This window comes from Pinus tabuliformis, chromosome 7 (genome assembly GCF_031772625.1).
Source record: "Pinus tabuliformis cultivar Carrire ecotype Pingquan chromosome 7, CPIR1, whole genome shotgun sequence".
Taxonomy (NCBI): Eukaryota; Viridiplantae; Streptophyta; class Pinopsida; order Pinales; family Pinaceae; genus Pinus; species Pinus tabuliformis.
In genome coordinates this window covers 1322839255-1322863440 of record NC_142293.1, presented here as the reverse complement: position 1 = coordinate 1322863440, position 24186 = coordinate 1322839255, and the positions used below count along the sequence as shown (strand labels likewise).

Genomic DNA, 24186 nt, shown 5'->3' with positions numbered 1-24186 from the left:
AACAGGTCATCGTGGCATTTTCGCTATAATTTTTTTCCGCGATGTTTCAGAAGCTAAAAAAACCCATTTGAGGCGAAAGCGTTCTGAACTTCGGGTCTGAATTTCAGAGCTTGTTGCACTATATTTTCGGAGATATGATCTGAAGAAGTTAAGGTTTTTGCAAACTCCCGAATTACATTCCAAACAGGGGACTTGGGGAAAATTGTCATAACTTTTGTTTTGAGCATTAGATTGAACTTTTGTAAGAAGTTTTAGAAAGAGGACGACCTGTAGTTTATGTATAACAGTTTCAGGTACTATGGTCGAAACAATGACATGTGGCACTTCGCACAAGTTCGCTCTACTGAACTAGGCTATAATCAAGTCAGCGTGGGAGATTTGGCATAACTATTCCTTGGAGAATCCAATATTGATTAGACTTGTGGGGTTAGAAATAGGACTCAAAGGGCCTACTGCAGGACGTGATTTTAGATATTCGAGATCCGCAGTTACAGAGATAAAACAGATTCAATACCGAGCTCTTACAAAGTGAAAAAAATGTGTGTAGTTTTTTTTCAAAATTTGCATAAGATTGGTTTGAAAAATTAGTTTGAAGGAATTCAAAGGGAATAGTGAAGAATTATTAGCATTAATTAATGCCCCGAAAAAAGAAAATGGAAACACCTAGTAAGAAACCTGAAAGCTCTAGTATGACTCGTGAAGAAGAGGAAGAAATGCAACATGATATATCAAAATTACAAGACCAAGTACAACAAATTTCACTCTCACAAAAGGTAACTGAAGCTAAGATGGATGGCATGGAAGCTAAGATGAATGGCATGGACACTAAGATGGAAGAATTGAAGATAAATTTGAATCAGTTGCTACAAGAAATGGTTACTAATGGTGAAAGGGTAATAAAGGAAACTCATGATGAGAACAAAAGAAATGTTAATCGTGATTTCATAGACTCTAATGTTGGATTGAAGACCCACCATGTTCCAAAAATCGATATGAGGAAGTTTGATGGCAAGGTTCTCGGAACATGGATACTATAGAGGGAGTAATTTTTCGATCTCCATAATGTGCAAAACACACAAAAGGTACATATTGCAACTTTATATTTGGAGCCAAATTAATTTGTATGGTATCGATGACTTTGCTTTCGTAAACAAATTGTCACTTGGGCAATTTTTATGGAAGAAATGATAGCGCATTATGAGAATACAAAAAGCAACACCTTTTGTAGCCAATTGATATATATCTCAAACAAAAAGGTTCAATGATGGAGCACATTTGAGGACTTTCAAAAATTGAACATAAGGGTAAAAAATATTCCAGAGGAGCATAGGATTGATGTGTTCATAGGGACTTTAAAAGATAATATCCAATATGAGGTTCGCCTTTGGGAACCTGATTCATTGGAGAAGGCATTAAGGTTAGCAAGAAAAATGGAAAGCAAAATTATGGCAACCAGGAAGCCTAACACTCACAACTATAAAGATGGAAGTGTGGTTGCCCCTAACCTTCCACAACCTATAAGGTTGACACCACAACAATTGGAAGAAAAAAGAGCAAAAGAGCTTTGTTACAGTTGTGATAGAAAATACACTAAAGGTCATAAGTGTGCTGAGAAGAAATTATTCTACATAGATTGTGAAGAGGAGGAAGAAAATGAACAAGAAATGTCAAAAAAGAGGATATATTCCAGGAACAAACCCTAGATAAAGAAGAAATGAATCTGACCATATCTTGTAATGCATTGGCTGGAATTACCACTCCTCAAACTATCATGATAGAAGGACATATCAAGAAAAAAAAGGTAATAGTGTTGATTGATTCAGGAAGTACCCATAATTTTATTCATTGTAAGATAGCCAAGGAATTGAATTGCTTCCTATATCCAGCACCAAAGTGTCAAGTGATGGTTGCAAGTGGAGGAACCCTAAATTGCTCTAGAAAGTGCCATAATATCAAGCTCTCCATGGGAGAATATGTGTTGAATAGCCCAATGCTTTCCATTCCAATGGGTGGTGCTAGTGTTGTACTAGGAGTCCAATGGCTACAATCCTTGGGTACAATAGCTTTTAATTTTCAAGAACTTTTCATGAAATTTTGTGCGGAAGGAAAGGAAGTTGAATTAAGGGGTATTGTAAGGAAACCGGGAAAGATAATCAACTCTATCGGTATGACAAAGCTTCTAAAGAAGGAACGAGGCATAATTGCACAATTATGTTCGCTAGAGGTTCCCACATCGAAATCATATATTTCTCTAGATCTCCAAAAAGTCTTGGACAATCATTCTAAGGTATTTGAGACTCCCAAAGGCCTCCCACCTATTCGTGATCATGATCATGCTATTCATTTGATTACAGGAAGTGTTCCTCCAAACATCAAGCCTTACATATATCCCTATGCCCAAAAGAGTGAAATTGAATGTATGGTTGCAAAAATGCTAGAGGCTGGTATAATTCAACCTAGTCAAAGTTCTTTTTCGGCTCCAGTAGTATTGGTGCACAAGAAGGATGGATCATGGCGAATGTGTTCAAATTATAGGGAGCTCATCAAGCTCACTATTAAAGATAAATTTCCCATTCCTGTCATTGATGAATTACTGGAGGAATTGCATGGATCAATTTACTTCACCAAGTTGGATCTTTGTTCAAGATATCATCAAATCAGAATGAAGACTGAAGACATTTCGAAAACAACATTTAGAACTCATGAAGGTCATTATGAATTTTTGGTCATGCCTTTTGGCCTTACCAATGCACCTTCTACATTTCAAGGTTTGATGAATTCCTTTTTCAAACACTTCCTCAGAAAATTTGTGTTAGTATTTTGTGATGATATACTAATCTACAAGAAGTCTTGGAAGGATCATGTTGAACATGTTGACAGGGTGCTCAAACTATTGGAGGAGAAACAATTATATGCAAAAAGCTCCAAACGTTTCTTTGGAGTGCAAGAGGTGGAATATCTGGGTTATATTGTATCTCATGAAGGTGTTAAGGTAGACCATAGCAAAATTAAAGCTATTAAGGAATGGAAAATCCCCACATCCATTAAGCATCTGCAAGGATTTCTTGGGTTGACAGGGTATTATCGCAAGTTTGTTAAGAATTATGGGAGAATAGCAGCACCTCTAACATCATTATTGAAGAAATATGCATTTTCATGGACTTTAGAAGCAACAAAGGCCTTCGAACATCTTAAAGAGGCAATGTGCCAAACACTGGTCTTAGCTACCCCGGACTTCACAAAAACCTTTATTGTGGAATGTGATACTTTAGGAAATGGAATTGGTGTTGTTTTAATGCAAGATGAAAGACCCATTGCTTTCGAAAGTCGTCCAATCAAAGGAAAGTATTTACACAAAGCTATTTATGAGAAGGAAATGTTGGCAATAGTACATGCACTTAAGAAATGGCGACCCTACCTAATGGGAACACACTTCAAGGTAAAAACGGATCATGATAGTCTTAAATACTTTTTAGAACAAAGATTATCCTCTGAAGAGCAACAAAAATGGGTCACAAAGATGTTGGGTTATGACTTTGAAATCATCTACAAAAAAGGAAAGCAAAATGTTGTGGTAGATGCACTCTCAAGAAAGGATGAGGATTTGGAAGCATTATTGTGCACCATGTCTATTATCCAACTAGATTAGATAAACGAAGCAAGGGATGAATGGAAGAATGATGAAGAAGTGTGGGCACTCATTCAAAAGTTACAACAAGATCTCAATATATTTGATACATTTAGCTGGAAAAATGATCCGTTATCGTACAAAGATCGCTTATACCTAGGTAAGAATTCCCAACTCAAACAAAAGATTCTTATGGCATTGCACACTTCTCCCTTAGGAGGGCACTTGGGATTTTTAAAAACTTACCACAGGGTTAAGAAGAAATTTTTTTGGGATGGCCTTAAATCAGATATTCAAAAGTTTGCGGCGGAATGTTTGGTTTGCCAACAAAATAAAGTTGAAACAATTAAGACCCCAGGTCTATTACAACCTTGATCCATTCCAAGCCAACATTGGGAGGAGGTTTCAATGGGTTTTATCACAGGTTTACCCAAGTTCGAAGGAAAGAGTGTCATCATGGTGGTAGTTGATAGACTTACCAAGTATGCACACTTTTGTGCATTATCGCATCCATTTAAAGCCAGTACAGTTTCTACTGCATTTGTGGAACAGTTCAAAAGCTACATGGAAACCCAAAGATTATTGTAAGTGACAAAGATCCCATTTTTATTGGAAATTTTTGGACAGAATTATTTTTTTGTCTTGGTACTCAGTTAGCTCACAGCTCATCTTATCATCCTCAATCTGATGGGCAAACTGAGATAGTAAACAAATGTTTGGAAGGATATCTTCGTTGCTTTGTATCTGATAAACAGACACAATGGGTCAAATGGTTGCCTCTGGCTGAATGGTGGTATAACACTTCCTTCCATACTATAGCAAAAATGACCCCATTTATGGCACTTTATGGATATCATCCACCATCCATCACATCATATTTAAGAGAAAATTCCAAGGTTCAAGCAGTGGAACATCACATCGAGCATCTACAACGAGTTCTCCAACTCTTAAAGGATAACCTCACGTTGGCGCAGAATAGAATGAAACAACAGGCAAATCAACATCACGGCGAAAGAAGTTTTGATGTAGGCGACTGGGTATTCCTACGGCTACAACCATATAAACAAATGTCCCTCAAGCAAGCTAAGAAGGATAATAAATTATCACCAAAGTATTATGGTCCGTACAAGGTATTGCAAAAGATTGGTACTATGGCATACAAATTGGAGCTTACTACAACTTCCCGAGTGCACCTTCCATGTTTCATGTTTAAAGAAGGTTATAGGTGACAAGCTCCTAGTTCAAACAATATTGCCAAAACTTGACGAGGAAGGAAAAATCATATTGGAACCGGAAGCAGTCACAGAAACAAGAACTTGACAGCTACGAAATCGATCAATTTCAGAGTATCTCATCAAGTGGAAGAACTTATCCGCTGAAGATTCCACATGGGAGGATGAAAATTTTATACAGAAGCATCCAGAACTACTCAAGCGTTGAGGACAACGCTTTTTGGAAGGAGAGGGGCATGTTAGGTCCTTATAATACTAGTGATTCGCCTATTACTATTGTCATTGTATCCCTTATTGTTATTATTGTTCCCCTATTGTCCCCATATTTTTATTAGTGTGCCCCATAGAAACCCACTATTGTTATTATTGTGCCCTTATGTTATTACTGTTATGTCGGCTTGATTATACTATGACCCCTTAGACTCCTATATATAGAAGAGAGGTTTAGTCATTTGTATCATTTAGGAGTTGTTCATTTGTGTAATGTAAAGGAGGTTGCCCCTCGAAGAGCTTGAATTCTAAGTTGTTGATCTATCTTTTCTATCTTTTTGTGAGTTGGTTTCCTAACATGATGACATAGTAGTGGATGGATGTTGACAGGTGGAATTCCTCCCTGGTTGAGAGGGAGTGTTAAAGAGTGCAACTAGGGTCCAATTCCACGTCTTGGAAGCCCCTCCTTGGATGGATCATTACACCCTTGGATCATCCTTGATGGCATTTCCCTTCACCTTGAAAATTAGAATATTTGCACACCTACAAATGGCTCTTTTTCAAGTTGGCCTCATCTCCACAAGTTGGCTCCCTTGGTCAAGAGACATGACCCTTGGCCCCCACGCCGACCACTATAAATACACCATATCATCACCTCATTTTGGCATCTCATCATCACACACAAACATCTCTCCTCTGATTGGTTCATTCACTTCTAAAGCAACTTTATCTCTCACGTGCGAAGAGTTTTTCGCAGCTTTGATTTCTCTGTGTTGACTTTACTACAAATGTCTTTGACCAATGTTGGCAGAGAGGTTTTTGGCATCTTCTTTTTGTGTTTTTTGTGCGATATTTTCTATTTGGGCATGTTGCATCTTTTGGCACAAGTTTTGAGGTTTTTTGGGAAGTTTTACCTATGTTGACCACAGGCTGCAACTGCCACTTTGACTGCAGGTTGACTGGTGGTTTCTCTCTCCCTTGACAACAAAATTTTGGGACTATTTTGACCCTCCTTTGATCAACTTGGGAGGTCGCATTGACTAACTATTTGATTGAATTATTTGAAGGTTGTTTGATTAGACTTTGACCAAGGTTGACTTACTAGTTAGGGCACATTGACTACTGCTATCTACTTCAGAAATTGCAGACTTGGAACATGATTATTGTTGATCAGTTTTTGGCTTCTTGTTTACCATCATCGTACTAAATTGGATCTTCTCTCTCTGGCAAACATTTGATATTAATCAATAAGAAGGTTTGGTTGGGTTTTCTGCCTTGTGGGGTTTTGCCCTGGCTTTAGCGTAAATCTTTGTGTTCATTGTCTTGGCTTGTTTTCTTGTGCATTATTGATGATGTTATATCTACAATTATTGTCAATGGTTATCTAAAGTGCATGCTAATTGATTGCTACTGAAGTTTACATTGATTGCTATTGAAATATGAAGTGGAATTATTATGGGGCTAATATGACATTGAAGTAATTGTTGCAAGCATAGAACATACCATAAAAATTAACAGTCAGTAATGCCAATAAGAGCTATTCATCAAATTAACATCGAAGTTTTGCAGCAGCTTCAAATTTCCGTCAAGCAAGTGTCCATGGACTGACAGTCCATTATGCCACAACCTCAGTAGGGATTTCACGAGGCTCGTACAATACTTTCAAAATTACAATTCTTCAATCAACTCCCTCTTACACCGGATGAAGAGGACCTCAGTCCTTGTCAGAAACACATCATCAACACCTAGCAAAAAACTCATAGGCTCTATTTCAACATATTTGGATCAACATTAATCTTCAAGACTTTAGGCCATCATGGATCAAAACATGCTTTAATCATGCTAATCTTGTCTGCTCCCCTTGAGTCCAAAATCCATTCAATCACGAGCCTTCTTTTCACTTTGTTCTTCCATATTTTCAACGATTAGCACAACCTTGACATACTTTATCATGTACCTGCAATCCTGACTATGAGGCCATGGAAAAACAAATACAACCAAGCAAGACGTACACAAACAAGAGGCTCATAATGAAATGGTATTAAAAACAATCAAGAAAGTACTTATCTCTAGAGAGTGTGACAATTCCCTCTTGATCTTAACTTTCTCGAATCCAATCAACCTCATTCCCCTCATTATCAACCTCATCAAGGAGTTCATATCATCATTAAGAAGTTGACCTCGTCCGCATTATCATCACCAAGGAGTCCACATCATTAACAACGAGTTGACTTCGTTCGCATCATCAAGAAGTCCAATTTATCAGGGAGTTCACATCATCAAAGATTCTGCATCTTTCATCAAGGAGTCCACATTATCAATAAGTCCACATATTATCACCAATGAGTCGAACTTGTTCACATCATTATCAAGGGGCCTACGTTATAATCATTGACCTTGTCCATATCATTATCAATGAGTCTACACCATCATCAAGAGTTCCACATTGTTTGTAACGATTAAAAAATAAAACAAAGTACACGATACTTATCTTTTGAGAACTCGTTAGCTCCCTCTTAATCTTTATCTTTTTTGTATCCAACTTGTAAATCAACCTTATGATCAAGATATCAAAACATCTAGGAGCTAGGGTTCCTTCTTTCAAGTGGAAGTAATTAATTCATAACCCCAACCCTAGATAGGGTTATCAATTGATTGGCTACTGTTTTAACACCGAAAACCCTAATGATCTCCTAATGCTTATCATCATCAATCAGTGGTAGGGCTTTTGAGTAACATCAATCCTTGCAATTCCTTTTGCAACTTCATCATGTTGAATTTCCACGACCCTGGTGCTAGGATATAATCTTAAAATCTTTGACGCTACCAAACCAAGAATCTCAACAAAGCGCACAACAGAATATAAACAAACAACTGGAAATCACACATGCACAATTATCGACAACTTCTTACAAAATTTTCAACCCAACTTCGTTATATTAATCAACATATAATACAATAGTCTGGGGCTCACGTACAAGGGATAATGGCTCTCAATTATCCACAAGTACAAGAATACAAGATACAATGACAATCTCACTACAAGCTCAACATCTATGTCTTATCTTGTCCTGCCAGTCCTTTGGTTCCGATCTGGTCTCTAGCTGCCCCTTAGTCCATCAAAGGAAAACACACAGAGACTCGAGGAGGGCTGCCACCTATCGTTGCTGCAAGTCACTATTGCTCCAATGAACACGAGCTGACCCAATCTGCTCTTCTAGGCTGGCCAATACCTGAGCTCCAATTTACCAATCTAGCAATCCACTAGTCCACATTGTAATGCACATTAGGCTCCACAACTTCACCCAAACTTCAGTTGCAAAACTCCCTTTATGACTGCTTGTCAAGGGCTACTTTGGACTACCAACACGCTACCCTCCACCAGTCCAATGGCAACCAATCCAATCACTGTAGGATCTGCTCCTAGCTAGGGTTTCTACTCACCCAAGACAACCCTTCACATGGGCTCCCACAGGCTGCAACAAAACTTCATCCACTTAGCAAACACTGCCAACAAGAAATGACCAATCATATCCTTTCTTGACCACTAGTTCTCTGCATTTTAATTATGAGATAACAGTCCTGGTTAGGGCTTTTCCATAGTCCCAAACACTGTTGGTCTCTCCTGCATATTGCTCCAAATCTGGCCCTAAAAACTTCACTGTTTCTTCCCTTGACTGTGGCCCAGCCAAATGAGGGTGCTCCATCTCTTGGCCTCCACAAACAAGGGTTGCTTACCTGCTGTTTCTTCAGAGAGGCCTGCGGCCCAGACCTGTGACAAAACGCGGCCCTAAAAACATACTTACATTGCCTAGATCTCTTTTCAATTCACTCGGCCCTCTTCCAAGAGAACTTGGCCTTCACTGCAGAGGCAAAACAATCTTGAAATCACCCAAACAACTCCTCTTCTCCCTCACTGTTTTGCTCCTTCACCTGTCACTCAATTCAGAGAAGATCTCCTTGGCTTGTTTGCACTTGGATGATACTAAAATGATTTCTCTCACCTTGTATTTATACCAATACAAGGGCTCCACGAATTACCCAATGGACATGTCTTTTGGACTCAACCATTTCAAGCCTACATTGCTTGACTGTCCAAAATTTCACTATTAACTTCAAAAGTTCATAACTCATCTTCTACAACTTGGATTTCGACGATTTTTGTTGCGTTGGATTCTCCTCAACTTCCTCTATCATCTCCATCCATCACATGCAGAAAATGCCTCATGGTTTTGGCCCAAACATCGATGGGTGCAAAACCCCAACCGTGGGTTCCAAGCTCACAAATGACTTTTATGGGGCTCCAACCTCCAAACCCCGAACCCTAAGGCTTGGAATACCTCCCAAATGATCAAAAATCAACACATCATTTTAACATTGACAATCCTAGGGTTTCACAAACCTTAGGGCTTTCTTGGTCAAACCCTTACTAGGGTTTTGCAAACTCAAATCATTCCAAGAAACTGAACAATCATTTATACTTTTAAAAACTAATGATGCAATCTCATCAAGGCTCAAATCCTCAACAATAGATTGATCAGACTTTCATGTTTTGTCCTTTTATTGTTTTTGCCTTGCTTGCATTTTATTTCACTATCCAATGGCTTCATGCTTCTTTTAATATCAATGTATTGCTTTCATAATTCTATCAAGACTCACAGTCTACCAAACCCTAAATTTTCATTAAATATTCAGATGCCACAAGGTCTTCAAAATCTTTCAAGATTTGTCTAAAGTCATACTAAACACATTATCTTCAAAGCTGGAAACCCTTTAGGAGAATCATCAACAGAGTTTGCAATATATATCATCATTCAGGTATAAGCCTTATGCAAGTAATTGTAGTCATTTTATATATAGGACTCCTTCAGCCAAACCATGAATCCAAAGGAATCTGAGAAGACTTTTACAACAATCGCTTTCATTTGGAGGCTTATAGCAGAGCTGCCCATTACTCAAAGATTTGACATGAAATACATGTCACTGTCTTGCAAATTGTAAACATGTTCTGGTGACAAACTTTATTCTGACTTCTGTAGCAGACTTAATATGTTAAAATGTAGCGAGGGAAGGTCTTCTTGACTCGTGCCTTTAGTCAAGATGACCAATCTTCCTTTAGCACGCACGAATTCTTAGAAATCATGATGAGTCATGGGGCCGTTAACTCATGTGCATGAGTTGGAGGCCCAGTCTTATTTGTCTCCAAGTGCGAGTTATTTTTGGAAAAGGATGAGTTAGTGAGCTTCAGTTTCTAATTGAGGGAGGATGAGCTGGAAGAGTCAATTTGACTCGATTAACAATTCAATCCCAAGTTCGAGTTCCAAATTAACTTGCTAGATTTCGCTGAGACGAATTGCTTATAAGGAGGACGAAGGCACCTTTGTAATTAATTCTTGAGCATGAGTTTTATGTGTGAGCTTGTGAAAGAGCGAGTCAAGTAAGAGGCTTCTGTGAGTTGATAGAGGGAAAAATTGCCTTTGGAATGCGCTAGGAAAAAGAAAAAAAATCGTAAGAAATAGGAGTTCCTCGTGTGATAGGAGATAGGAGACCATTTCTAGGATTTGCGCAAGGATTTCAGAGCTCATCCAGGCAAGGCAAGAAGGCATAGGGATTAGGGGTCTTGCAGATTGTTTCAAGCCTAGTTCAAGCAAGGAGATCATTGTATTCTCTATTGAAGCGAGAGTTATTTGTAGGAGATTTATTACTCATTCTTCTATCAATAAAATTCTCAAGCAAGCAGAGGGTTTTCCCAGTTGGGTTTCCTAGAAAAAATTGTGTCTTGATTATTGTGTGACTATATTTATTTTTGTTCCTATTCTACTACAAAATAAGTAGAGAAATTTTGTGTCTATATGAAAAGAAATTAGTTTCAAATTGTTCATATTAGCAGTTGCAAAATTTCGTGGATTTTTTACATGGTATCAGAGCAGTGAACATAATCAACCAACACAGATTTCAGATTTGAGAAATGGCCACAACATGGTTGAGAGATTAGGATGGACTAGATGGTGCCTCGAAGTTTGGTGTTTGGAAAGTCCGGATTTCATTCTTGTTGGACGAGTTTGGATTAAAGGATTATGCAAAGAAAAGTGTTGCATAACTTTCAGATCCAAACCAGTTACGACAGTTCCAAAGGGAGACGTCCAAAGCCAAGAGGATGATCCTAGATGGACTCTGGGATCATATAGTTCCACATTTTTTCTTTAAGGATACCGAAAAGGAAATGTGGGATGTCGTTGTGAAGCTATACTAGAATCCATCTGAGAATTATAAAATGATTCTCAAAGAGAAGCGGACAGTCACCAAGATGCAAAAGGGTGAGAGCATAACTTCCTATCTCACTAGAGTTCATAACGTTCGGGATGAGCTAGTAGATGTAGGAGAGGAACTAGAAGACAGTGAACTGGTGCTAGTTGCTATAAACAGGCTTACCAAGGAGTGGGCTACTTTCGTTTAAGGGATTACTGGACGAGATACACTGCCAGATTGGGAATGCCTGTGCAGTGATTTCACTCAGGAGGAGCTCAGACTTAGTTTTGTCGAGAGCAGCAGTGGCAAGTGGTCAAAGGTTGAGAAGGAAGAGAATTTTGCTCTTATAGGTGAAGCCAAGGGAAAGAAGGGCCAAGGAGAGGCTTAGTCCAGTGAAAATGGGAACGAGAAGGATCTAAGCAAGATCAAGTGCTTCCTTTGCCATGAGTTTGGGAACTATGCTACTAAGTGTCCAAATCGAAAGGAGTCTAGTAAGGATCATGTTGCTGCGCCAACGAAGGTAGATGCATTTTCTGACCAGTTCGAGAAATATTTCTCATTGATCGCTTGCATGGCAAGCTGAACAGATAGCAATATTTTGTATATTGATTCAGGAACATCCTTCCACATGACTGGGAACTAGAAGAGTTTCAACCACCTGAAGGAGAAGGACATGTAGTTTCAGATTGTGCTAGGAGATGATGGTCAGTATGCAGCTAGAGGAGTTGGTACTTTTAGATTTCAAAGGGAGTCATGTAATACTCTTCATCTCAGAGATGTTCTTTATGTTCCAGGATTGATGTGAATCTTGTTTCAGTAGCTACCCTTGAGGACAAGGGATATAATATCATCTTCAACATAGATAAGGCGTACCTTCAGCACTTACCTTTTGGATTTAAGAAGCAGATGGGTGTGAGGGTGAAGGATCTCTACAAGTTGCAGGTAGAGACAGGTGTAGCCTTGAGCAGCAAGGCAGGGAGAGCTCATAGTAGAGAAGCGGTGGTTGAGCGAGAGCAGGATAGAGCTCTCAAAGATGGAGCATCAACCAGTGTCTCAATTTGAGTCTAAGCTAATTGGCAGTTGGGCCGACCAACAGGATGAAGTGGACCATAGCCCAGGGCGAGTGGAGGCAGCCACTTAGTTTGTGACTCCCAGTATAGGGAGAGTTTGAGCCAAGTGGACAGAGGATTCGTTTAAGGGAGTTTAGGTTAGAGTTAGATCTTCGAGTATCATCTTCAACCACAAAGTTACATAGGGTACATGGCATTTATGAATGAAGTGATAGACTCGCATAGCATGGTGGGAAAGAACAGGTCTTCAGATCAGGTTTCGCAGAAGTAAGCAGGGAAGTCATCTAGTTCAAAGTGAGTAGCTACAACAGCGGAGAACGTGGTAGTGTTGGAGACAAATCCAGGAGGACGAGGTTCTTCCAGATGTAGCTTCCTCGCTAAGAGGGAGTGTTGAAAAGTAGCGAGGGAAGGTCTTCCTGACTCGTGCCTTAGTCAATATGACCACAAATAGTCATCCTTTAGCATGCACGAGTTCCTATAAATCACGACGAGTTATGCAGCTGTTAACTCATGCACATGAGTTGGAGGCTTGGTCTTGTTTGTCTCCAAGTGCGAGTCCTTTTTGGAAAAGGATGAGTTAGTGAGCTTTAGTTTCTAATTGAGGTAGAATGAGTTAGAAGAGTCAGTTTGACTCAGTTAACAATTCAATCACAAGTCCGAGTTCAAAAATTAACTTGCCAGATTTAGCAGAGTTGAATTTCTTATAAGGAGGACGAAGGCACCTTTGTAATTAATTCTTGAGCATGATTTTTGTGTGTGAGCTTGTGAGAGAGCGAGTCAAGCAGGAGGCTTGTGCGAGTTGATAGAGGGAAGAATTGCCTTGGGAATGTGCTAGGAAATAGGAGGAAATTCCTAAGAAATAGGAGTTCCTCATGCGCTAGGAAATAGGAGGTTATTTCTAGGATTTGCACAAGGATTTCGGAGCTCATCCAGGCAAGGCAAGAAGGCATACGGATCAGGGGTCTTGCAGATTGTTTCAAGCTTAGTTCAAGCAGGGAGATCATTGTATTCTCTATTGAAGCAAGAGTGTTTTGTAAGAGCTCTTGCTCATTCTTCTATCAATAAAATTCTCAAGCAAGCGGAGGGTTTTCCCAGTTGGGTTCCCTAGAAAATTTGTGTCTTGATTATTGTGTTACTATATGTATTTATGCTCCTATTCCACTGCAAAACAAGTAGAGAAATTCTATGTCTATATGAAAAAAAATTAGTTTCAGATAGTTCATATTAGCAGTTGCAGAATTTCGTGGATTTTCTACATAAATCAACTTATGATTTCAGAGAGGCATCATAATCTTTTGTGTTTTACTTAAAGAGATCACAAAAACAATTTTAGAACTTGCTACAAGATAGTACAAATAATGCATACCAGATAGGTCAGCTTTCTTGCAGAGGTCGGCCTTCTTTCCAAGAATTTCGTCCTTGGCACTGTTTCTGAGAGACATTATCTTTTCTGACTTCTCACAAGAAGGTTCTTGACTACAACGCGTATTTCAATACTCTACTTTCTTACTTCCACACAACTCATGTAAATTCGGATTCCTCAGATGTGTGAAGCAACTTGGAGCCTAGACTTGAGACAGATCCTGCATATTTGATGCCATAGAAATCGTGATAGAGGTAAACAGTCCTTTCCTTTAAACTTACATGGAGCATCAATCAAATCGTATAGACTGAGTATAGAGTCTAGACTGAGATCGACCTTCTATTATAGTCACTCCATAGATCTGAATCGTCCATGGTCTTGAGCTCGAACTACAATTTACTTCATCCACCATTATTTAGTTCGGATGCCAGGAATGTAGTTTAGATGCCTCAATAACGCTCGGATTCTTAGCATATTTTTCACCTCAGTCTTTATCAAGATTCTCAAAGACTCTTCATTTGTTATTAGCATTAATCTTGAGTGGGTTTCATTAGGCTAGATCCTAGGTCATGCTAAAATTCAGATCATCATATTACAGCACAGAACTTGGGTTACTCATATGACATAACTGATGCATGAGTTCATACTTCACATATATATCTTAGAACTTCTCAGTGCACAAATTACTGACCTTCAAAACATTTCATTACAAGGTTAATTCCGAATCGCAGAGATAACTTGACTTTGTGCTAGACTTACTTGACCTTCTTAACTACCTCCACAGAGATTAGAATCACAGAGAATGATCTAGACTTCACATTGTTCTCAGATTTACATACTTCATTAGAGAGAACTCATGTCTGCAAATTTCCACGGGGATATAGTCTGAGATATGCATACACAAAGATCATCACGAGTCCGGATAAAGCTAGGATACTTCTTCAATTTTAATGATATATTTTATGACAACTTCGGCCTTCATCCAGAGTATATATGTGACCTCATGTTCGCAAGTGGTGTCTCAGAGAAGCTTACACAACAGAATACGAAAAGGCTTGCATAACAGAGTGCAGTTCCACATATAAGCTGTCCTAGGATCGGATCACAATTGTTATCATAGAAAGACTGAACACACAGCTCAGATCTATCGCATATATATATATATATATATATAGCCTCATGTATGCAGATTTCTTTCGTAGAGATCAGGTAGTATAGTTTCAAAGAATAGGAGATTTTGTGCCCATTCACAGAGATATAATGCGGATGGCACAGATTAAACAGAAGGGAGGATCGGATGGCACTCAAAGACTTGGCATATCTCTGTAACATGCCTCAGGAAATTCACATACCATGTCACAGAGATTTTTCCATAGAGGATTAATCCTTTGCTGTCTCTTAAGGCAACTCTGCCTTGACTTGGCTTTGCATCTCAGACCTCTTTTTAACATTCGGAATTTACTTTGGCCTGGTTACAAATGCCCCTACTGCCACAGTAGGGTTTAGAATTTCAGACCATATTTCAACTGCTCATTGAACTGTTCATTGAACCTTGCTCTGAAACAATGTTGAGATTTCTAGGACACACAAGCTAGAAACAATTTTTCTAACAGATAACTACTTCCAATGATCAGTTAGCGTAAGTTCCATATTGCATTCAATCAAGGTCATTAAGCAGTTATACAGAAGAAAATATCAACCAATAAACCATGAAAGAGCAGTAGAAAATAAACATGTAACCATGAGAAAAGAGACACAAATTTGGCCTGAGGCCAGGGCAAGACCCACAAGGGGAAAACCCAGAAATATTTCCTTATGCGAGAGTGAGAGTTCAATTCATCATTACAACAGAAATCATATTAATAGCCAAACCAGTAACCAAGAACAACATTAAGTGCCAAGCCAAGAACCAATCCCTCCTCCAGATTTTTGGCCTCCTCTTCTGCTCCCAACTTTGCTGAATCAGAGATAGACAAGACAAAATGTGACGTGTCAAATGATGGAGGAAACCTCTCCTTTATATAGACTTCCAAGGGGGTTGAATGGGTGACTCTTTGGGGCCCAACTGACTTGAAATAACATGAGGCCGACTTGTAGAATTTGGAGGAAAAAAAAATTCAAATTTTCTTCATGATGAAAATACCGACCATGGCTACCATGTTTTCCAACACTTTTATCTGTGGTACAACACTTTGGAGTGCACCTCCTCATTGACACATGTTCATGGCGATTTAATTATCTAATGACTATTGGAGGGGGACTATAGTTTTATAGTAGAGCATTAACTTTTGTGCACACATGTTAAGGTTGATTTAACTATTTAATCATTTTTATCTAGGTGAAGTTTAATTACTTGGGCACCCTATCTCACTGGCTTGCTTTCACACATGGATGAGGTTATTTGGAGGTTGGCTGAGGTGTTTTCATGTAGTAGTTTCCTCTTTGGCAGAAATTTGAAGGCAAATATGCTTTATTTTATTATTTTGGGGAGGATAGCACACTTTTCTAGGGTGCACTTCTATGGATTGGTTCAACATTGTTATGATTTGGCATATTGAGGAATATTTTATCTGTTTATTGATGAGGAGTGCAACTATCTTTCCACATGGTTTTGGAAAAAGCAGTTGATGGCTTTGGTACATGTATTGATGAGGTTAACCAACATTGGCACAACTTCCTAGGGCATACTTCAAATAGAGGTTATTTTATATTTGTTGATGGATTGAGGTGTCTCCATTGCATACCTGTCTAGTGTGCAATGCTCATCATTATTGCATGGTTATTTTAGATACGCATGGCATTTTAGCTACATTGGAGAGCACCCTCGCCTCTTTGACATGGAATTTATGTTATTTTATCATGAGGTGGTTATGGAGGGCGCTCTCTCGAGGGGCATGAGGTGGTTGTGGAGGATGCTCTCTTGAAGGGCATGCTGCACATGGAGGGTCATGTGGTTATTGCATGCATTTACTTGGTCTTATTTCTATATTTGGAGGGTTTCACTTGGAGGGTTCATACGTGGAGATATTTCACTTGCTATTGTCAAAGGTTTACCACTTTTACTTGGGAAGTGCTACATCTAGTTGGCACTTTGCACATTTATCCATGGAGTTGGTTACCCAAGGATTCACATTTGTGGTTTGTTTGCACGCATCTTGTGGATCGCTTACCATTTTGGGATTGTGGTTATGGAACATTCTCCTGGGAAAATCATTTTATTGTTTTCTCACTCATGCATCTTGGAGGGCACACTTACTGAGTTCTTGTAGGTGGACCTTGGAGCACTTCTTCCCATGTCAAGTACTATTTTATGTGTATAGTTGATCTAGCACCATGGAGGGTGCATTTTATGTGGACCAATTTAGCATTTGACATGGTAAAGGCTTATTTTTGTGGCACATTCCCTCTCTTTTGAGGATATCTAGCACACTACGTCCTACTTTTAGGTGGATGACCTCTCTTAGAGAAGATGGAGTTCACATACTATTTGATATGGCAATCCATTGATTGAAGAGGAATACAACTACTCCATTATTGTATTATTGTTTGACTTGTCATGGAGTTAGCTGGAGAATTTGTATTTTATTGTAAGAGAGTAAACTCTCTCTATAAACATAAGCTCTCTCCATTTGTAAAAGGTGGGAATATTGGGATTGAGGTGGTCTCCGCTTGGACTAAATTTTACATCATTTTGACAAGCTTATGGAAGATTGGAGGTATTGATTCTACTTTATGGGAGGCTCTTATGTTTGCAATACTTTCACATGTTTATTGTTGTAGGAAACCCTTGTAGTATGTTATGAAGGCCTTGTAATGAAATATTTGTCATTTGTATAGTGTAATGTGAAGGGCATTTATCTTCATTGTTTTGTGTTAAGCTTGCATCTAACAAACATAGTTGTTGCTAGAATAATGTGACATTACTTTCACAACAATTGCTTAAGAATGGCAACCCTACCTTTCCAAGGTTAATTTCTACAATAGTTTTCAGCAAGCTAAGGCTGATTTGTGGCATGTGTAACTGCGCTTGTTTGCCTTACACATTCACACATTCACTATCTTAGATCTATGCCTCCTTGACTTCATTTACCCAATGTGTGGTAGGCATTAGTCTTGCGGTGTCCATTCCCTTTTCGTTCTCATACCATTCATCCTTTCACCTTTACTACAACCACTTGTTTTGTTAAGGCTACCCTACCTTTCCAAGGTTAATTTCTACAATAGTTTTCAGCAAGCTAAGGCTGATTTTTGGCATGTGTAACTGCGCTTGTTTGCCTTACACATTCACACATTCACTATCTTAGATCTATGCCTCCTTGACTTCATTTACCCAAGATGTGGTAGGCACTAGTCTTGCAGTGTCCATCACCTTTTCATTCTCATACCATTCATCCTTTCACCTATACTACAACCACTTGTTTTGTTAAGGCTTAGTCTTCAAGAATCACTCAGAGCCTCCACTCCATAGCCTTAGCAATCCTACTTAGGGATACCCTCCTTGTGCTGGAGAAGGGCCAACCTAAAGAGGGAGGAAGAGCTATTGTGGTGATAGTGGGCAGCCCTCCTGAGTTACACAAAACTAGCACTTTGGTGCTTGGAATTTGTGGGTGCTAGAATTTGTTGTAATGGAAATAAGCATCACATTCCTGGTAACCAGGCTTCACATGTTTCCAAGTCTCCACAGGCAGTGGGTATACATTCAAGTGCAATGTCATATCATATTGACACAGGTAAGATAGTAATGCTCGGGACTTTGCTTACATAAAGCCTTTCAAAAAATAGTTGCCTAGGGACAATGTTAGAGGCCTTCTTAAAGCCCAAATAGCACAATAGACTTGAAAGAGTATTGTCTTAGTTCCTTGATGGTAAATTTAGGAATAAAACTGTGGTCCATTACTTGATAGGCTTGATGCAATATTGCTTGTCCCTTGGTTTATGCATAGGGCTCACACTTTTCCTAGCGGTTCCTATGACACCCTCACTCCCACCAAACACACTCAAACGTACCAAAATTAGAAAGAAACATTTCATAGGTTGCTAGTTCTTATTCCTTGAAATTGTGGGGTATATTCTCTGCATTATAACAAGAAACCTAATTACTACTTTTGGATCTCTAGATCCATTGTTGAAACGTGTTTCCTTCCAGATGGATGCCTCAGGAGTAAAAGCATCATGGAACAAAGGACACCCCTTCTGTTATTTTATTTGACTCATATGGAATGATTGTGCTTCAGGGAGAGGAACTTGGAGATATAATTTCCAAGGGTTAATATTCTAATTCGATTTCTATTTTCTTTTATGTTCAGGATGTTAGATTTAGGAATTCCATGGTTTCTTATTTGTGTTATATTCATATTGAAATAGTTGCTGTATTCCTTGATGCATTCAGGTCCGTGAATACATTGACGACACAGAAGACTATGTGAATATTCAGCTTGATAACCAGCGTAATGAACTGATCCAGTTGCAGCTCACTCTGACTATGGCAACCTTTGCAATAACCCTTGCTACATTGATAGCAGGAACATTTGGAATGAATATTCCTTGCCCACTCTACGACAAGCACGGGGTGTTTTTCCCTTTCGTTGGATCTTTTTTGGCTCTGTGTCTCCTGCTTTTCTTTGCAATGTTAAGTTATGCCCGTTGGAAAGAACTACTTGGTACATAGGAAAAGATAAATTGCTTGAATACTTGGCTTTTAATGTGCATGGCTTCATAACTTAAGTGCTCGTGCGGCTGGAGTCTATGTGTTTATTTTATTCAACAAATGGTGGTTTCAGTATATATTGAGACCAAAATCAAGCTATTTTTTTTCAGTTGGGGAAGGGAGTTGTATCACAGATTCTGGGGGTGATGATATATTGAGCACAGCTGTGTTATTTAAAAGAAATGGGCTTGTTACAGTGGAAAAATAGGATGCATGGCATCTACTCATTACCCATGATCTAATTGATTTCTTTATCGAATTTAAGTCTGTTTAGAACGATACTCTGGATCTTTTGAATATGATTGCTTTTGCATTGGATCTTGTGCCAATTGCCAGACTACGTTCGTGTCTATGATAGGGGATCTAAAGAAGAAAACTCAATAATTTAAAACTGTAAGCATTATATTTTGTTTCAAGGATTTTTCGATGAGCCTGTCCAGATATTTATCACTTTTTGCTCTGGTTAAAAGGAAGTTCCACAAGCGGATGGATGATGGATCCTTCTTGGAGCGTATTAAATAAACAGGCACGAGTACAAACAAACAAGAAGGTTTTCCAAATAAGCAAGCATGAATTTTCTCTAGGATTTTAATGAAGTGGTCTGTAAGGTATACCTCCACCTGGTGTTGGGAAACTGTATGGGATATAACTAGTGAAACTATTTAAATTAAATCACTGGTAAATGCTGATAAGCATCAATCCATGATAAGTATCAGAACACTTATTTTATGATATATTTGACATTGCCAAGATTTAAAAAAAATTAAAAAATTAATTAAATTTTAACTTTATTTCAAATATTATTAATAATGATTATACAATGAATTAATATGAGTTAAACATATATACATTAAAAAAAGAACAGGTAACAAGACTCAATCCATAAATAGGCTTTGTGGCTTATCATTATCACATGTCGAAAAAATCATAACTCATTTCATATGATATATATATTTTTTAATTAATAAGTTTAATTAAAAGGGGAAAAATGACAAGTACTTTCGAGATAAATCTCAACTTTTGATATTTGACCTACTACTAGGAATATTCTACAATATTTAGTGGAGGTTAAATTCCTACTATACACGTGATAATTATTGATAATTAAATTAAAATTCTTGAATTTCTATTCCAAAATATACATGTCTATCGGCATAATAATTACTCGTCTTTTAGAGGAGTTAATCTCACTTCCAAAATTTGGATGTGTTGATTTGTGTAGCTTGGGAGATACTCCACAAACCTAGGAGTTGGGTTTGTGAGAAGTTTGATTACATAAGGTTTTGTGAGAAAAGTACCAAAATAGTGGGGTTTTGGACCCAATAATGGGTTTAAAATCTAAAAACAAATTGTTATTATTTACTAAGGTCAAAAGGACAAAAACCCTAGATTTAGACGGTTTCTAAGAGACTAAAGGAGAAGCTATTTAAAGAGGCTTAAGAATCAAGCCTAGATATCAAATATGAGGAACATCATTTGATCATGGACACTAGAGAAATGTAGTCCTAGGAGGTGGCCGAGCTAGAAGGCCAAGAAGGGTTGCAACGAAGGTTGTGATCACCACAAGAGCATTTCGTCATAAGGAAGCAAGCACAAGAGGGCCGCAGACCTCTAAATGAGTCGAATAAGCTAGAAGAGGAAGATGAATTTTGGTTCTTTGTCTTAAGTGCTGGTTGGCCGAGTTTGTAGGTTTGCTCATGGAGGAGCTTGGGCATTATTTTGAGCATCATCTGACCACGTTTGTTCAGATCAAGAGAGGAGGGTCAGGACCCTGCTATAGGTAGTTTAGATGGCCGTAAGGCTTATTTTTTGAGGGCCCAAAGGCTTGACCTATTGTAGAAGTGTAGCCAAAACTCCTAGAGGAATAACATTGGTTTTTAAGGGTAACAGATGACGTGACTAAAGTAACCCTAGCAGAGGGAGGCCACAAAAGTTTGTGTACTTGACTTAGTCTTTAGTCAAAGTCCATGCTGAGGATTATCGATTTTTGGAGATGTGTTGAAAATTCTAAGAAGGCAAGGTTGCATGCTTCATGTTGATGAAATTGCTAAGGCGGTTGGGTTTGTTTTGAACGGTTTAGGAAAAAGCTTTACGTGCCCTAGATGAGGGAAACCTCTATGCATGATTATCCCATAAAATTTGCCCTAAAGTCTGTGCATCATATCACTCTAGATCTGTGTAGAAGAGGAGGGGCCGATGTTGGAAATGTAACTAGATTCAATCTTCATATTTGTTATTGTACTCATTTCAATATGTATCTTATGTAACAAACAGAAGAAGAGAAAAAATTATTGTTAAAGCATATGGGTTTCATGCTCTTTATTGATGGTCTTCTAGGAAAAAATATGTTCTTCATGCTTCTAAGGTTTTTAAGGTCATAGGATATATTGGCATGGGTCAAGAGAGTCAAAATTATGATTATAAAACCCTTCCAGGCAAAATGTACCTTGGGAAAGAATTTGTTTTGAGTTTAGAAGTTACTAGAAACCTCCAAAGTACAAGGTGGCCGTGGCAGCTACAAGTCGACCTAAAGGAGGAAATTTGACTCCTTGGAAAGGCTATAAATGCAAGCAACTTCGACCTCATTTGATACATACACACACAAGTTCGATCTCTCAAGAACAAGTTCGATCCAAAGTTGGAAAAAGCAAGAAAGAAAGAACGAAGGTCTAGAAGACGGAGAATCCAAGAAGAAGAAAAGTTTGTTTTTGGGCTTTATCTCTCTCACATGTGAAAAATCTAGGGGTTTTGCAGCATCCAAGAAGGTTGGAATTGTATATTCGAATTGCAGGAGATCAAGTTGCAGGATTGAGTTGCTGGAAGAGCGAATATTTTGATTTGACGTCGTTGCTCTTGTGAAACACCATCTTGCTCAAGAAAGACCTACACACACACACAAGTTCGATCTCTCAAGAACAAGTTCGATCCAAAGTTGGAAAAAGCAAGAAAGAAAGAACGAAGGTCTAGAAGACGGAGAATCCAAGAAGAAGAAAAGTTTGTTTTTTGGCTTTATCTCTCTCACATGTGAAAAATCTAGGGGTTTTGCAGCATCCAAGAAGGTTGAAATTGTATATTCGAATTGCAGGAGATCAAGTTGTAGGATCGAGTTGCTGTAAGAGCGAATATTTTGATTTGACGTCGTTGCTCTTGTGAAACACCATCTTGCTCAAGAAAGACCTCTTGAAGCACTGTCTTAGGGTTTCTGCAGCAACTACAAAGTTGAAGTAGCAAGGTCGAAGTTGGGGGTCAAAGGTGTAGCTGGAAGTTGGGCGATGCATCTGGAAGTTTTTCTTGAATGGCTGACTTGGTAATTAGAGGAAGACTTGGTCTATGGTTTGGATATATATTGTCTCATTTGATGTAGATTCTATAAGAAAAGAATATTTTTGGGTTTCCCCCATGGAGGGGTTTTGCCCTAGCTTGGAGCCGAATTTTTGTGTCCATTGTTTTTACTATTTTGCTCTTGATATTTGTTTGATGAGAAAAAGATCTAATAGAGAAAACACAAGAAAATAAATAAAGTTCACAAGCAAATATTAAGGATAAGGAAAAATCTAAATTACTAGCTGCCATATTGCATTTTCCAACATGGTTTCAGAGCTAAGGTGAACAAGGAAAGGCAGCTGGAAGGACACAAAGAAGGGCTTGCTTGTCAAAGCTAATCACTTACAGAAGGATCAAACTCTTACTGAAGGAAGAAAGAAGACTACTTCAAGCCATCAAAGAAAAGCTCGAGAAGGAAGATCACTAAAAGACTCTTGGTTGACAAGTAAATATCATATTGTTACTCTATGTCTGAATCTAGGGGTCATATGGGTTATTTTTGCAAGGAAAGCAATAAGCTCGTTGGCTCAACAAATTTCCTAGCATGGAAGAAAATGATTGATCTGGCACTTACAAAACATGAAGTAATGGAATATGTTCTTGATGAAGTAGCTGAACTTAACAAAGACAAGACTCAACAGCTAACAAAATACAAGAAAGGAGAAGTAAGGGCACAAAGAATCATTGTTGAATCTGTTAATGATCATCTTGTTCCATTTGTTGCTAATTTGATGACTTCTAAAGCTATGTATGACAAGCTAGTAGATTTGTACTCTATAAGTATATCAAGTCAAAACAACGTAAACTTTGAAACGGGAAGTGATATTGTTACCCGTTTCGTAGAGATAGTAAAAATTTGACCCGATTTTGAAAAGGGGCGATGCAAAACACACATAATTTTTTTAGAGCATAGTTTTTGGCACTTTAAATAACCGATACGATTACTTGTTTCATATAGGGTTAGTAAAAACGTGACCCGATTTTCAAAAGTGATTAAGCAGAATACACTTCTTTTTGTTGGGAGCATATTTTTGACATTTTAAATTTTCTTATGTACCAAATATAAATATTTGTTTTTAAATATTTAGTGATTTTCATGCTGATTTTGAAACTTGTAGAGGATTTATTTTTCACACTTTAAAATTTATTATGTCCAATTGTTTTTTAAATTCAAGTTGGTTTATTTTTAATGTTGATGAGTTAAAAAAAACAAATATAAAAAAATATATAAAAAAAGACAAACAAAAAAGATAAAAAATGTAATTTTTTTTTTTTTTTTTTTCATAAACCATAAAAGAATTTGGAAAAAAGAAAAATTATATATATATATATATAGTTAAGTAATTAAAAATAGAAAAATTAAAAAAACTAGGAAAAAAATAAAAACAAACTAGATTAAACAA

The 24186-nt window shown here is 38.0% G+C and overlaps 1 protein-coding gene across 2 annotated transcripts in view; it reads left to right on the top strand.

Annotated features, from left to right (window-relative positions):
• The window catches only part of LOC149252447 (magnesium transporter MRS2-4-like), a 121647-nt gene extending 101909 nt beyond the window's left edge, over window positions 1-19738 (top strand). For both annotated transcript variants that reach the window (XM_089459695.1, XM_089459696.1), the window contains exon 4: window positions 19142-19738. In XM_089459695.1, coding sequence (XP_089315821.1) covers window positions 19142-19420 — 279 coding nt within the window. In that variant the 3' untranslated portion in view covers window positions 19421-19738. The remainder of the gene's footprint in view (window positions 1-19141) is intronic.
• Window positions 19739-24186: the final 4448 nt, after the last annotated feature.